This window comes from Lepidochelys olivacea (assembly GCF_965140295.1).
Source record: "Lepidochelys olivacea isolate rLepOli2 genome assembly, chromosome: 15".
In the NCBI taxonomy this organism is placed as follows: Eukaryota; Metazoa; Chordata; order Testudines; family Cheloniidae; genus Lepidochelys; species Lepidochelys olivacea.
The window spans coordinates 16,388,365-16,403,552 of NC_140425.1; the positions used below are offsets into that span (position 1 = coordinate 16,388,365).

The 15,188-nt window shown below is 51.4% G+C and overlaps 1 protein-coding gene across 4 annotated transcripts in view; it reads left to right on the forward strand.

Moving 5' to 3' along the window:
• The first annotated feature begins 2,175 nt into the window (after nucleotides 1-2,175).
• The window catches only part of LOC311531759 (tRNA (32-2'-O)-methyltransferase regulator THADA-like), a 39,103-nt gene continuing 26,090 nt past the window's right edge, over nucleotides 2,176-15,188 (forward strand). For 2 of the 4 annotated variants that reach the window (XM_084649441.1, XM_084649442.1), the window contains exons 1-11: nucleotides 2,176-2,459; nucleotides 5,104-5,281; nucleotides 7,583-7,669; nucleotides 8,614-8,641; nucleotides 9,554-9,702; nucleotides 9,980-10,102; nucleotides 10,802-10,922; nucleotides 11,468-11,616; nucleotides 12,741-12,825; nucleotides 13,300-13,436; nucleotides 14,142-14,339. In XM_084649441.1, the coding sequence (XP_084505567.1) occupies nucleotides 2,206-2,459; nucleotides 5,104-5,281; nucleotides 7,583-7,669; nucleotides 8,614-8,641; nucleotides 9,554-9,702; nucleotides 9,980-10,102; nucleotides 10,802-10,922; nucleotides 11,468-11,616; nucleotides 12,741-12,825; nucleotides 13,300-13,436; nucleotides 14,142-14,339 (1,509 nt within the window). In that variant the 5' untranslated portion in view covers nucleotides 2,176-2,205. Of the gene's footprint in view, nucleotides 2,460-3,244; nucleotides 3,429-5,103; nucleotides 5,282-7,582; nucleotides 7,670-8,613; nucleotides 8,642-9,553; nucleotides 9,703-9,979; nucleotides 10,103-10,801; nucleotides 10,923-11,467; nucleotides 11,617-12,740; nucleotides 12,826-13,299; nucleotides 13,437-14,141; nucleotides 14,340-15,188 lie in introns of all 4 variants that reach the window. The other 2 variants (XM_084649443.1, XM_084649444.1) reach the window with 2 other exon arrangements.

Sequence of the window (15,188 nt, forward strand, 5' to 3'; positions counted from 1 at the left end):
ACTGATGAAACCCACCATAACAGCCATTATTCGTTGTTCACAAACGGATTGAACAGCATGTGTTTTGCAAGAAGACTGCAGAATCCGCCTCACTAAAACCAACTTGTTCAGTATGGGCTTAATTCCAATCCAGTGACTAACACATGGAATTCAAACAGACCATTCATCGCTGTGTTGGAATGAGAGGTTAAATCTGAGAGGGAGTATCAGTTTGGGTATAATGAGATGATCCTTGTAAGTGTAGATGAAAAGTGCCTTTCTATCAGTGTTACACTGAGAAAGAGCTATCATGCACTGAGCAGAGACACAACATACTGGAGAGATGGTCTTGTGGTTAAGGCACTGACCTGGAATTCAGGAGATTAGGGCTTAATTCCTTGCTCTGCTGCCATCTTCCTGTGTGATCTTGGGCAAACCACTTCATCTCTCTGTGTCTCCATTCTCCATCTGTGAAAGAAGAATGCTTTCCTGTCTCACAGGTGTGTTCTGAGGATACTATCGTTAATGATGACGAGATGCTCTCACACAACAGCGATACAAGCATTATAAGTCAGATTTTTCAGTTTGAATCACTTCAAGAAAGCACTTGGTTTGACACACACGTGTGTGTGTATGCCTTTCTATGTTTCAAGAGCCCTGTTTGCACTTAGCTGCACTGGGAAACATATCTGCATTTTACCAATGAGAATTTAGTGCAAAGTATCCAGTGAACTTGGAGATGGGCTTTGGTTTGTTCTCCCTGCCCTGGAACATTCTGCTGGTCTTTGACCTACAGAAAGCCTTTGATATATAATGAAAAAATCCCTGGGGTAAAATGGGAAGAAACAGAGCCCTAGAGTCTGTAATAGTGAATTAATTCTTCCATTGCTAGATGCTGCTAAGAATGTTTAACTTGAGTTAATCAAGAACACAATAGGTCAGACAGCAACAATTGCAGTGTGATCACTCAGCACCTCACACCAATGCCCCAGCTCCTCCAGTGTCTAGAAGGCTCTCACTGATGCTGATCACTTGTAGCACCCACGATGAATTAAGTCCTTCATCCTGTTACCCTCTCCCTAGGCCCTTCTTGCCCCTCCATGGGATGCTCTGTCAACTACACCAGCTGCACTCTCATCACCCCGCTGCGCTCTTGGTCCTTAATAAAAAGTCTCACAGTCGACACGCATGAAAGCACAAACTCCAGCAAACAACCCGCTAGGAAATATTTCTGGTGCCTGCGCAACCTTAAAAGCCTTTGTGAAAGTATCTCGGCCTACAGGCTCCTCCCTACTGAAAATTTTACCTGCACTGACTTCCCTGGAGTGAGCTCTCAATCAGGAGCCTTGTCTTTTCCCATTCAGGGACTGTCTAGACTAGGATAAGAGAAAAGGAGGCCTTGTGGCACCTTAGAGACTAACCAATTTATTTGAGCATCAGCTTTTGTGAGCTACAGCTCACTTCATCGGATGCATGAAGCTGTAGCTCACGAAAGCTCATGCTCAAATAAATTGGTTAGTCTCTAAGGTGCCACAAGGCCTCCTTTTCTTTTTGCGAATGCAGACTAACACACACGGCTGCTACTCTGAAACCTGTCATTAGACTAGGCTAAACTGTGTTTTTAAAAAAATCCATGTTAACCACCCTGCTTTAAAATCCTAATCTGGACAGAGCAAGTTGTGTTTTCACACATGTTAAAACCCCAAACCGGGTAAGTGGTGTTCAAACACAGCCTGCCCCCTCCACAGTTTAAAGCCCGTTAGGTAACATGGATTTTCAGTTCCCCTACCTCAGTGGTAGTCAACCCTTTTTCCTTTGCAGACCCCGAAGACATTTCAAATGGCGGTGCGGGCCCCTTTGGAAACCTGAGGCATAGTCCCAGGTTGACAACCACTGCCCGAGGTTAGCCAGCCCCTCCAACCACACAGCAGATGTCAGGGGAGCCCAGGCAGGAGCACGCCTGACGGGGATCACAGCCCAGCCGTGCGAAGAGCAGCGGAGCGGCGCCCACGGCGTTCCCCAGCCCGGCCAGTCTCCAGCGGCGGCCGAGCCGGGCCGGGCCGGGCCGAGCCGAGCCGGGCCGGGCCGGGCCGGGGGAGCCGCGGCTGCTCCCTGCAGCCCAGCTAGACCCCCGGCAGCACTAGATGGGGCTGGCGCGCCCGCAGGGCAGAGCCTGTCGGTGACGGCGGCAGCCGGGCGGCACAGCCCCAGTCTCCGCCCGACTCTATGGTGGCCGCCGCCCCTGAGCGCGCCCCCGGCCCGGAGCTGCCAAGCCCCACGTGCGGCGCTAGATCCCCCGGGGCAGCCCGGCTCGCTTCCCCGCCGCCCGGGCCGGGCCGGGCCGCTCCGCGAGCCATGGGCGCGGCGCAGGAGGCCCAGGCCTGCCTCGCCTTCTACCGGGGGCTCGGGCGGAGCGAGCCGCTGCAGGACCTGAGCCGCGCCGTGCTCGCCTTCCTGGAGAAGCTGGAGCAGTTCGCAGGGTGAGTGGCGGGCGCCCGCTTCGGGCCCCCGGCCCCGGCTGCAGGGGGCCCGCTCCTGGGGGGGACAGGGACCCGGGGGGGGTGGTTAGCCCCCTTCTGCCGTGGGGGGTCCATTGGAGAGCATCTCCCCCGCAGCGTGCTGGCGCTCCAGGCCGGGGGCCGGGGGCAGAAGCCGGGACGGGGCGTGCGCCCCTTGCCGGCGGTCCCCGGCGCCAGGGCTCTGCCCCGCTCCGCTCCGCGCCCGGGCGCCCTGCCCGCTTCCTTCCGTGCCCCCCAGCGCGCGGGCTTCTGCCCAGGTTGCACAGCGAAGGGGGTGGCGGGGGAGGGTCTCTCCTGTCGCCGGGCACTGGCCTGTGACAGTTTGGCCCCAGGTGACTGGTTCATGGCCGCGCAAAGAGACACTCCACTGAAACCCAAAGCCCTGTGGTAAGAAGCTGGGGTGTTACCTGCTTTGCTAGCACAGCAAGGTGGGCGAGCCCGCCTTGACATCCAGCTCGTTGTCCCCCTTGATGGCCGCGGGGACCGGGAAGGGTCGGTGGAATGGGTCTCACTTGGGTTTAGAGTCGCTCTGTCTGTCAGGTTGCACTGCTCCCCTGGTTGGGGCCGCACAGGGAGCGGGCGTCTGTCTCCTTGAGAAAAACTGATTTCTGTGGATTGTTTTCATGGTGGGAAAGTTTCTAGCAGGTTTAACTCCGGGGCCAAATGTAACTTCCCTTTAAGGATCAAAAGTGTTTGTTCTGTAACCATTCTTCAGGATTAATTGTTTGTATTCCTGTCCTGTCTAGATAGTCTAGGCAGGGCCCTGGACCCCCCTTTTGCTAGGCGCTGTACGCACACAGAACAGAAAAACAGTCCCTGCCTCAAGGAGCTGCCAGTTCAACACTTCTCCTTGTTTTAGTTGCTGGGTAAATGTGGGTTAAATACGTCCGTTCCTGAAAGCGAGGGCCTGGCTAGAGCTGAGCAGTGCAGGTGGGTGTTGTGCAAGGCTTAGTACAAAGTTCACTTCTCTTCTGACCTACAGCACGGGCTATTCCGGACTCTCTGCCGCTGCGTTTCAGTCCTGAGCCTCAGCACCCCCGGCGTTTCCAGTCCTGGCCCCTTCTCACCACAACTGCCAGCAGACCCCTGTACTGACTTGCCGTGCCACAGCCTCTCATTTTGACCCGCAGCCCCCTTGTCTCCTCACTGCGCAGACTTCCTGTCCCTGTGTGTGTGATGTGAAGTCAGTCAGTAGTTAGTCTGAAACCAAAATCATTTCACTTGCTGTTTTAATCAGACCTCTACTCAGGCCAGCTCTTCAGAGGTATAAAAACTACATGCACTAACCCGCTGTGTGACAGCTGAGAGTTGGAAATGACAGAAATGCAAGGACTGAAAGCAAGTAAAAGAATAATCAGTGTGCAGGCAACTAAAGGGGACATGTGGATGTCTTGGCTAAACTAGTTCTGTAGGGAAGGAGGGTAACTCAATCAGTTTTATTCCTCTTTCACTTTCCCTCTCTCCCACCTCCAGCTAAGCATTGTTATCCCTGAGTCTGACTGGAAGGTGAGAGCGAGCCAGCAGCACCCCGCTAAAGTCCTGTGTTTGGGCTATAGCCAGCGCCTTATGCAAAACAAAACGATGCTAGTTTTCAGCCTGTAACTACTCATTTCCACTGTTGCACGTTATTCTGGTTCAGATATTGATCTGCAAAAACAACAAGGAGTCCGGTGGCACCTTAAAGACTCACTGATTTATTTGGGCATAAGCTTTCGTGGGTAAAAAATCCACTTCTTCAGATTTGCCCAAATAAATCTGTTAGTCTTTAAGGTGCCACCGGACTCCTTGTTGTTTTTGTGGATACAGACGAACATGGCCACTCCCTGATACTTGAGATATTGATCTGTTTCTGATGTAGACTCCCATCCTGCAAGTGGGTCCACAGATTCCTGCCAAAATCAGCCTTGCTATATGTACACATCTGTGGATCCAAGCCCAGGATAAGGGGATCCTTTATGAGGAGATTCACTCTCCTCTTCCCCTGATGGGGTTCCTTGCTGTGTTCACGCTGGAGATGTGGCTTGGTTTATATATTTATATTGGTGGTTATATGGGGGGCTTTGGTTGATTTTTTGCTTTACAAGACTGGTGCTATAAAGCAGAATGAAATTTAACTGATTCTCTTCTATTCAGTGACATTGGGCCCTGATCATTTCCCAGCGCTGTATTTGCGTTACACAGGGCCAGTCTGATCTTATTCTACCTCCCCTCTTCTGTTTCTTATCTAGAGATTTTGCAGAATTATTTTATTTTTACCAACCTTGGCCCCAGCCTCTGTATACGTGTTAGCATCTTTTAAAGCAAATGGTGGAACATCAGATGGTTTTGGTGAGGAAACAAGTGAAGAACCTATAAAGCACTAGTCACTTATGAAAATCTAGACCAATGCATTTAAATGAATAAACGTAATTTAAACATGCGCGCTATACATACTATTGGGGTGGGTGCTAAGCAAAAGCCAGGCCTATAAAACACTGTAGTTTTCCCTGTCCCGCTCCATGACCATACTGACCATAACTGCAGTCAGAACTCTTCCCCTCTCTCAGCTGGAGGTGTTTGGAGCAAGTCAGCATTGACATGACAATCCTGGGTTTCATTTTGCCAGGGGTTCTGTGAAGAGGTGTAAAGATAAAAATCTGGAGGAGGCACTTCTGCTCTTTCAGGAGATGAGCAAGGGATTACGGGAGCTAGAGGATGCTGACATGCTTCCCCTAGTGCGCTGCGTGCTTGCTTTCCAGATGGAGACGACCAGCAGTTCCAGCTCCTTCCATAAACTCGAGCAGGTAAATCATGTTAGACAGTGGCTGCTCCATTCATCTGGGTGGGTAGGGGGTCAGGCTGCAAAGTTATGCCACAGTTTGCTCTACAGCGGTCACTTCCCTTGTTTGCAGGGGCGTCTGCAAAATAATAAACGCAGGGTCTCTACAGCACCTGTTCTCGGTGACTCGGCAGGTGTGGCTACACTGCAGTTAGACACCCCGGGGCTAGCCCACGCCAGCTGACTCGGGCTGGGCTGCGGGGCTGTTGAATTGCAGTGTAGAAGTTGAGGCTTAGGCTGTAGGCTGAGCTCTGGGACCCTCCTACCTTGCAGGATCCTAGAGCCTGGACTCTAGCCCAAACATGTACACCACAATTAAACAGCCCCTTAGCCTAAGCCCCTGAGCCTGAGTCAGCTGTCATGGGATAGCCCTGGATTTTTAACTGGAGTATAGACGTATCTGTATAGTCAGGGATGCTCACAAGAGCATTAGGTAGACAGGTGTTATGATCCCCATTTTACAGATGAGGAAACGGAACTATAGCAACGGTAAGTGACTTACCCAAGGTCCCACAGCAAGTCAGAGCTAGGAATTAGACGGCTGGGCTCCTGCCACGCGGAACTGAGACTGGTACCTGCCTGGGCCATTCACTTACGGGGTGATCTTGTGCCTCAGTCTACACGAAGAACCTTACTGCAAACTAGATGTTGAATCTTAACTGAGTTTCCCTGGGAATAAAGGTTACAGCTTGTGCCTTCCCTCTGGGAAAACCAAGAATAAAAACAGAGGCTTGTCCCTTTGCTTAGCTACCTACACTTGACTTTTGTATCAGGGCTCTAGCAACATAGATCCCATTGGCTCATGGACACCCTCTTCCCATTCACAACTGCCCAGGCCACCCCATCTTCCCATTCACCACTGTGCAGACTACCCCGCCTTTCATTTGCAATCAAAGAACATTCTGTGGCAACTCCTACAGCCATTGCTATGTGGAAAATGAATATTAGGGAAAGTATTTCATTTGTTTTTAACTTAGTAATGTAATTTAGCCACAGGTGATTGGGGTTCAGTGCCTTGATTACTGGGTGAAATTCTCTGACCTGTGTTACGTAAGAGCTTAGACTAGATAACCATTGTGATGCATTTCTGGCTTACAAAATCTGTGAGTTTAGCAGCTAAACATAAGGAGGAGAGCCAGCAAGTGCGGAAATCACTGTTCTGTCCGGTCTCTCTTTCATTATAGAGACAAGGTGGGAGAAGTAATATCTTTTACTGGACCCACTTCTGATGGTGAAAGAGAAAGCTTTTGAGCTACACAGAGCTCTTCTTCAGCTCTTTCATTATGAAAGAGAATAAAATACATATAATAAAAGGCAGAACAGAGGCTATAGCTACATGGCCCTGTAGTCTGGAGAGGCAAATTACAGTGCGCATCGAAGCGCGATGCTGTAACTGCCCCCTATGGATGCTGTGGACACAGACTAAAAGGTACCTAGTTTGCATTAACATAGTCCTCTTTGAAGGACTTCGGAGTGTGCCCTGCAATGTGCCTATCCATAGTCCAAACTGCAGGGCTGTATAGACAAGCCCAAGGAGGGGCCTGAACTAAAATCCCAGAGCCCAGTGCTCCTGAGCTCTGGGGAAGTTTAGAGCTGGAGCCAAATGTTGTAACTTGTGCCCTTGACTGAAAATAAACACTATTTAACAAAAAGCCTGCTGACATTGGACAGACTTTTAGCTTTAACTTTCCATATCTGGCACAGTGCTTGACAACATAAACGTGTTTATCAAATGGATTCTTTTCCTGAAATCCCTACCTTTTCTTGTTGTGCATTTTTAGTCTTTCACAGCTGGTTTTATTCACGCATCATTTACTCAAGAGGTCACACTGGTCTCTTTGGCAAAGGTCTGTTTATGATGTGTCTAAATCCTAAGTCTGGGTTCAATAGCATATTATCAACCTAATTGCGAGCGCACAGAGTATGTCTACACTGCAGCTGGGAGCCAGCCCGGTACACAGACTTGCACTAGCTAGGTCACTAAAAACATCAGGGTGGATGTTGTGGCTCTGCTGGACACTCGGGATAGCCACCTGGTCTCAGGTCCAGGGCGTTCGGTGGCCTGGAGAACCCAAACAGCTGCCAGAGCCACAACATCCACACTGCTATTTTTAGCATGCTCACGCCAGCTGAGCTAGCGTGAGTCCGTCTACCTAGGCTGGGAGGCTCTCTGCCAACTGCAGTGTAGACAGACGCATATTGGTCTGGGTATTTGTACACAATCCTGGAACACCTGGATCATTCGAGGTTTCCTTCCCCCCCCCAGATTGTTACGAAGTTGTCAGAAAGTAAAGAATCCCTGGTTGCTGAGGAAGTGAATAAGTTAATGAGCAGCCTGACGGAGTACAAACAGGTGAGAGGAACTCAGTTCTCTTTAGAGCAGCACAGAAGACAAAGGGAGGCCCTGATCCCGCATCAGGATCCATCAGCTTGGACCCCTAGGCCCGTGCAGAGTCCTGTTGACGTCAGCGGGTCTGAGCTAGCATTGCAGGATTGGGGCCTTAGTGCACAGGGCAGCATTGGATCCGGGGATGGCGATGTGGCAGGAAAGGCCCAGTTCAGGCTGCTTAGCACCCTTGTATTTACTCCCATAGTATTTCAAAGCTCACATCTACCCCTGTACAACGAGACAGTGTTAGGACATTCCCTGTTACCTGGCCTGGAGGGTCTTTTTGTTCCCTCTCCCAGCGTTGCGGGTTCACCGGATCTTTGTGTGTAAATAAAAACAGGCTTCTGTACATTCAGCCTCCTGGTCTTCCGGCTGACAGCGTTTCAGCCCAGTGCTGGGTTGGTGGCCCCCCTAGGTAGTGAACTGAAACATGGCAAGTCTTTGTGATTTGTACCACCCCAAAGAGAACTTGGTAGGAAGAAGAGGTGGGTTCAAAAGGAGGAAGCTGTTTACAGACAATAGTCAGTGTGGGGGGAGAAAGCAGAGAGTCTGTCACAGTTCAGGGAGTTGGCTGAAGTGTATTAGTTTGTTCCCTTAGGGGTGAGTATGTCAGCTCTACTCGTGCAGAACACCCAGCCGCACTGGCCTGGGACCCTGGAGACAAACGGAGGGTCTCAGCCCTGCCCCGCTGATCTGGCTGGGCTGCCTTGGGTGGGGGAAAACTGCATGCTGTGGTTTGGGAGGAAGGCTTGATTCTAAGCTCAGCTGGCAGATGCTTTGCTCGGGAGCTCAGGTTCTAATTGCCCCTCAGACCTCTCCTAGCACACACTGCATCCCTCGAGCTGCAATTCTGCACCAGCTGTCTCTCCATGAGTGTTAAACGTTCCTGTGCTTCCTTCTCCCTGCAGGTGCTGTCTCCGGGAGACCTCCAGACAGGTCAGTCTCAAAGACTCCCCCTGCCCCCTTTGAAAGCCGTGACACTAACCCGCAGAACCACGTGCATGCAAATATGCACGACGGAGGCCTCTGTGGTTAATAAGAAACTGAGTTCAGACCATGCTGACGCTCATCATGAGCTGAGCTACCGATTCATGGTGCCAGCCTCAGACAAGTCCCTGACTCTCTTGTCTGCTACTCAGTCTGACTGGGGAACGAGACGAGCAGAAGTGTCACCGATGTCCTGGCCTTCTCCCACTGAGATCAGTGGCAAGAGATGTGGGCCCAAAAGCCCGGTGCTGTCTGTGGGCTGAGCTTTTCTGGGCAAATCCCCAGCAAGATCTGGGCATGAAGACATGCACTCTGTGCAGCCTTCTGAAAGTCATGGCACTTCCGTGCCTCAGTTTCCCCACACATAAAATAGGGAGAATTATACTCACCTCCCTCCACAGGGTGCGGGGAATGAATTAACTAACACACAGTTGATGATGAAAAGTGGTATAAGTACTAGAAATCACCAGCTCCAGATAACCATCCAAGAATAGAGAGATTAGAGCCTTCATTTGCTTTGGCCTTTCCCTGTCTCTTTTCATGAGTTAACAATACCAGCAGGGGAAGAGTCATCTCTGAATCTCCGCGCATGAGAGTTAGCAGGGATAGTCACCCCTGCAGGGAGGGATTCAACTCAAATGTACGGCCTCAAAGCTTGGGACCCAAACCAGCTGGCAGGGAGAAGGGGATTCCCCAGCCCTGCATAAAAGCATGGGTGTCTGGATCAGTTTGTTTGATCATAACTCGCTGCAGGGTGCACATAGATGCTGCTGGCCACCTTCTGAGGTGTTTAACCCAGCATCTCGGGCTGCAGTGCCTGGCATCCGATGCCCTGTGCGCCTCTCTCTCCGCTATCCACAGTTTGCATGTTCATAGAGGACAGCAGCCTAGGCCGACACCACTGGAGACTCAGCCTAGCCCCACTGCTGCTGCGTGTAGCTGCCACGTTGAATTTGGTGCTGCAAGACCCAACGGCAAGGAGCGAGGAGTGGAGCTACGTCACAGTCAAGGTAAGATCCACATTGCTTGGGGGTTATAGTCTCCTCTGGATGCCTGTAACATGCTGTAACTCCCACTAGCACTAGGGGAAGAGAGGCATGAATTGAAGGGGTTAAAAAACCCAAACATTCATTGGAATTTGGCGTCTTTCCCCCCTGTAAGACAGCAGGACTTAAGGGTTGGAAGAAAAAAGTTCCCCTCTATGTTGGGGGAGGCGCATTGTCGAACTGTTAAGAAAAAGATCTAGCAGGTGACAGAGGGTTGCGCTTTGCCCTTTTACTTCCACAGACCTGCCTGCAGCTTTTCCAGGCGATGCCAAAGGAAGTGTCGCCTCTGGTGTGGAGCGAAGCCGAGAACAGTGGAATCCTGCAGAGCATTTTGGGATCTCTGCTGCAAGTCGTCATGGGGCAGGTGATTATAGTCCGGGCAGCTGCCCAACTGTGGCACAGATGAGACAGCAGCTAAGCTGCCGCAGAGAGTTTGAGCCCACGTGAAGCCAGGCCAGTCTGGATCTGAGAGGAGAAGTTGTTCCCGGTTAGAAAAATAAGGATAATGTTCAAAGCACTTTCCAAACGTTATCTAATTTCACCTCTCAGGACTCCTACCAGGGAGGCAAGTTTTTATTAGCTCCATTTTATGGTTTCCTTGGGGAAACTGAGGCAGAAAACACAAGGCCAATGTTTTCAAATATAGGCACCTACACAAAAGTTGCCTGATACGGAGAGGTGCTGAGTATCCACAGCTCCCGTGGAGGGGGAACAACAACTGCACTAAAGTGAAGCCATGGTAGAATGCAGTGATAGTGCCATGCTAGGTGACAGCTGCTGGTAATGGGTGGCTCCACCCCATACAGCTGGAGACATTCCCATGTACATGTGACATACACGTGTTTCAGCGTGTACACTGCAGCGTAAGTGTGAATGCAGCAGAGCGGGGGGGTGTTGTGATGAGAGGGGTCCAGTCCACCCTATGTGCTGCAAAAGTGCAGCACGCCCCCCGTGGCTTTATAAATGCCTTTTGTTTGCAGGGAGAGCAGTAAGTGGCGTTTAAAGGACTTTGTAAAGACAAGCTTTTTAAAAATGTGAGTTTCCTTTTCCTTGGTGACTTCAGACAGCTAACAAGGACGCCCGCCTGCTGGCCGGCACTGCCGTGAGCATGCTGGTGAACACTGCTGCTGAGCCAGAGAGAGGGGCCAGAGCCGTGCTGACCCTTTTCCAGCTAGTCGACCAAGGTGCGTGCGTGATCTTTAGTAACGATCCTTCTTAGCGTTTGATCTCACGGTGCTTTCCAAAGGTGGGGAAGCGACTTGCCCAAGCGGACAGTCAGTGGCTGAACTAGGAACAGATCTCAGTTCCCTAGAGGCCTGCTCTGCCTTCCTAGGTGAAGGAATGGGAGGAAGTCTCCAGCAAAGCCTAGATACGGGGCTCTCAGTCCATGAGGCAAGATGGCACAGTAGGTTATGGGCCTGGACAGTTGATTTCTGCAGATTGAGACCCTCCCACGCTGGAGCAGGCAGCGTACACTGAGTTTGGCAGGCTCCGCCGCACAGTTGAGCAGGACTGGGAGAGTCTGCTCAGGGAAGGCCCTGTGTTGCAGGGGCCATATTTCTGAGCTGTCTGCCCATGCTCTGCCTGGCTCTGGCCCCCCATGCTACGATTAATACTAATAGGTGTGAAGGACTAAAGTTAACCTGAGAAACATAAGGCTGATTTGCAGTTTGAAAGTCCGTGTCTGAATAAGTCTTTGCTCTGTCCTAACTTGGTGATTTTCCCCTAGGGCCAGGAGATCTGAGATTTGGGGAACTGAAGGTGGAGACGTCTGTCCTGTGTTCAGATGGCTTAGAGAGACTGGTGCTTACGAGGGGTTTATTAACTTGCTGCAAGAAGGAGATCCTGAGCTGCCGGCTGGACAGCTTCCCACCCCAGGTAGGAGAGCTCTAAGTTAGAACGAGCGTTCTGTTTGGGGAATGCAGAGGACAAACAGACTGGGTTTTGGGTGAAGGGTTTAGAAAAGCCTTCACCTGTTGCCGAGTGTTGGCTCAGCAAGTATTTGGGGTGACTTTAGATACTGGGGAGGGGGAAGAGTGCTAATTCATTGCTGAGCAAGCCCGTTCCATTTACTTGGCTCGAACTGCCCCAGCAGTTGGCAAAGGCCTTACACTTGCGCCAGGCGCTGTGTTTAAATGTCATCGTTGCCAGGAGGTCTTTGTTTCCCTGATCAGTGTGGATAGATCTGTTTCCCCGGAAGAATCTTGGAAGTCAAGCTGTGCTGTGAATAACCCCTTCGGTAGCTGATATAGGCATGAACGCACCACAGGTGGTCATCAAGAGCAGAAGAACGCTAGAAGTCTGTTAGCAGCACCATGACCGTTGCTGGTTCACCTGCTGTGGCCAGGGCCTTAGCTGGTTGGAGGGGAACAGTCTATGTAGTTAGTCAACCCGCTGCTGCCATATCAGCTGTAAGAAGGCAAAGTTCAGTGGCTCAAGAGCCAAAGAGTAAAACTGCAGGTGAACAGACTGGTGTTCCTTGGTGTCATGGCAAAGAGTTTTGCTGGAGGAGTCCAAGAGCCCCGCTAGGGGGCATGTGGGGAAACCTCCATGGATTTCAGTAGAGACTGCGCTGCTCAAGGCTGTCTGACTCAGCGTATTTACATCGTGCCCATTGCTGCAGCGGCTCGGCCTAGCTCTGCTGATGGCAGCTTCCTCGCTTGAGATCCCCACAGCTCCCCAGCTGCCGGAGGGGGCAAGGGGACCCCTGCAGCTCCCCACCACCCCACAGCTGCCCAGCCCCTTCCCATTTTGTCATGGATATTTTTAGGAAAAGTCAGGGATGGGTCACGGGCTTCCATGACTTTTTTCCTTTATTGCCCGAGACCTGTCTGTGACTTTTACTAAAAATATCCATGACAAAATCTGAGCCTTAATTATGCCCTAGTAGGGCCTCTTGGAAGTTCTGGTGCCTAGTAATCTCTCCCATCACTCAGCAAGGAAAGCCCAACACCACAAATACAGTAGTAGCTCATTGCTTAACGCTGGTGTGTGCCCTGCAGGCTTGTCTCTTGCTGGACGTGCTGTTTCCAGCTGTCTGGGCTGTGAGCGAAGAGCAGAAGGATTATCATTACTACCGTTTCCAAGGTAATAAAGATCTGCACCTCCCGCCCGCCCCATTATACCCCAAGAGGGTTTTAAAGGTTTGCCACCCTCCTGCCACACTGCAGCAGGAACCTCCAAACCCCCGTAGCTTTCAGACATGCTGTATGGGAAGGGGAAGAGTGACTCAGCTGCCTGCGGATATCTAGGGCACCTTTGCAGGGGGTGGGGGAACCCCCAGCGTGATCTTTCCCTCAATTCTGAAATTAAAGCCCAATTGAATCCAGCCTGGGCCCCTCAGTAGCATCTTGCTGTACCGCACACTGCTTGCCTTAATCTTGCCTTGAGCCCCTGCTGCATAAGGTAGGTTAAAACAGAGAAATCTCAGGGGAAATGGTGTTGAGAGAGGCAGGCGTTTGCCCAATAGCTGGTTGCCCACTCCAGCTAGGAAGAGCTGTGGGAGATTTTGCTGTTTTGTCTGCTGGAAAAGCTCCGTACTAGTCTGTTCTGTGCTTTCAGTTTTTTCCCTCTGGCTGCAACGTATCCTGGAGTGTCTGCCCGAGATCTGGAAAGTCAAGGAGAGCCGCATGCTGGCTGAGAACTCTGAACTGCTCCACAGACTGAGCCAGTTCATCTGGAACAATGCAGAAAGCCCGGTAAGGCACCCAGCCGGGATGGGGGGCACGTAGCTCCTACAGGCCGTGCCCTCTTTCAGGGCAGCCAGAAAATATCCAGAAATCTTCCCTTCTTCCCCGTCTTTCACTTGAAGAAAAGTGTACAGTGCAGCCTGGTCGGATTTTAGTCTGTCTACACTCTGCCCTTCTAGCTCATTTCACGCTCGCTGGGAGCGGAATACGCTGCATAGTAACATAGGCAGGATTGCTAAGATACAGCTGATCTTGCATTATAGGGCTGGGCGCATTGGCATGGCCTTTTCCTCCTGGCTGACGCGACGTTCTGTCCATGCTGGCGCTTTGCGAGGAGAGCCCCTCTGCCTCGCAGCTCGGCAGAGCCAGACTCCAATAGCCATGCTCCCACTGAGCAGTCCCGTACTCAGCAAGCTGTCTCATCAGTTTCAGAAAGACAGCTTTCCATTGGCAAGTGCCATTAAGGAGCCCTAACGGGGAGACCGTGGGGCCTATTTTACCAAGCCCCATCAGGCTGCTGTGTTGTGTCCCCTGCCACCATTGCTGGCGGCAAAACTGGGACTGCTTAATGTTGGTTATCACTTACCACAGAACAGGCAATCCCTAGTAACAGATAAAGGAGGGCGGAGGAGGTTATAAAGCCCCTCTAACCATTTCCGGCAGTGAGACATGATGGACAATCTCTTAGTTTGCGTATCTTTTCTGGTTGTTCAGGTGGAAGGGGCGTCAGAGTTCATACATAGCTCCTTTCAACATCTCCTGGAGATCTACTGCCTGGAGTGCCATCACTTCGAGGACCTGGAGAGACCCCTCTATGAACAGTTCCTGCAGAGAATTATGGCAATGCCCTGGCAGGTCAAAGCCAGATATTTCCCCCTGTGTGCCATTCTTCCCTACGTGGGCACAGAAAAAGTAAGGAAACCTGGTGGGGACATGCAGTGTCCAAGACACTTAACGCATGGGTGGGATGAACGAGTACTGCCCACAGAGGGACAGGTATTGTGTGTGCCCGGCCCAGCTAAGAGAGGAACGGAGGGTGTGATGCAGATGCCAAAACATCCCACAAAGGGCTAGATGAAAACCGGACACACCAGAAATTGTACTGGTCTGCGAGTCCTCGGTTACTGCTTTAAGAAAGGAGGGGCACATTGGTACACCCTGTGGGTTGAGGATCTGCAGAGAGAGCTTGTGCTTGGATAATTGGGTCTCCCTGCGGCCTCCATCAAAAATCAGAATGAGATTGATAGTGTGTGCACCTTGTGCCGTAGGGGATGGGATGCAGGTCGCTCTGCCATGGGTCATGGGCCCTATCCTGCTAACGGAGAATCTCTTCTGGTTCAAGTGATAGCAACCTGTGTTTTTGTTACTTCCCCCGTGGGGCCTTGTATATCCAGCTCTCTTATGCATTGGCAGAAATGAAATGGTTGGATCTCTGCCTAACTGTGGCCCCCATAGTCCCCCAAGATCCACCACAAGGAGGTGCTCAATGGCATGAGCCACTGCCCCTCCTGCCAGCCACCCTGCCTGTCTGGATGCCAAGACACATCAACGCAGAGGTCACAGCAGCGTTTTCCTGCCCCACCGTGGTCTCACTAGAGAAGGGGACAGAATATTTTGCTATGTTTCAGAGTAACAGCCGTGTTAGTCTGTATTCGCAAAAAGAAAAGGAGGACTTGTGGCACCTTAGAGACTAACCAATTTATTTGAGCATAAGCTTTCGTGAGCTACAGCTCACTTCATCGGATGCATACTGTGGAAAGC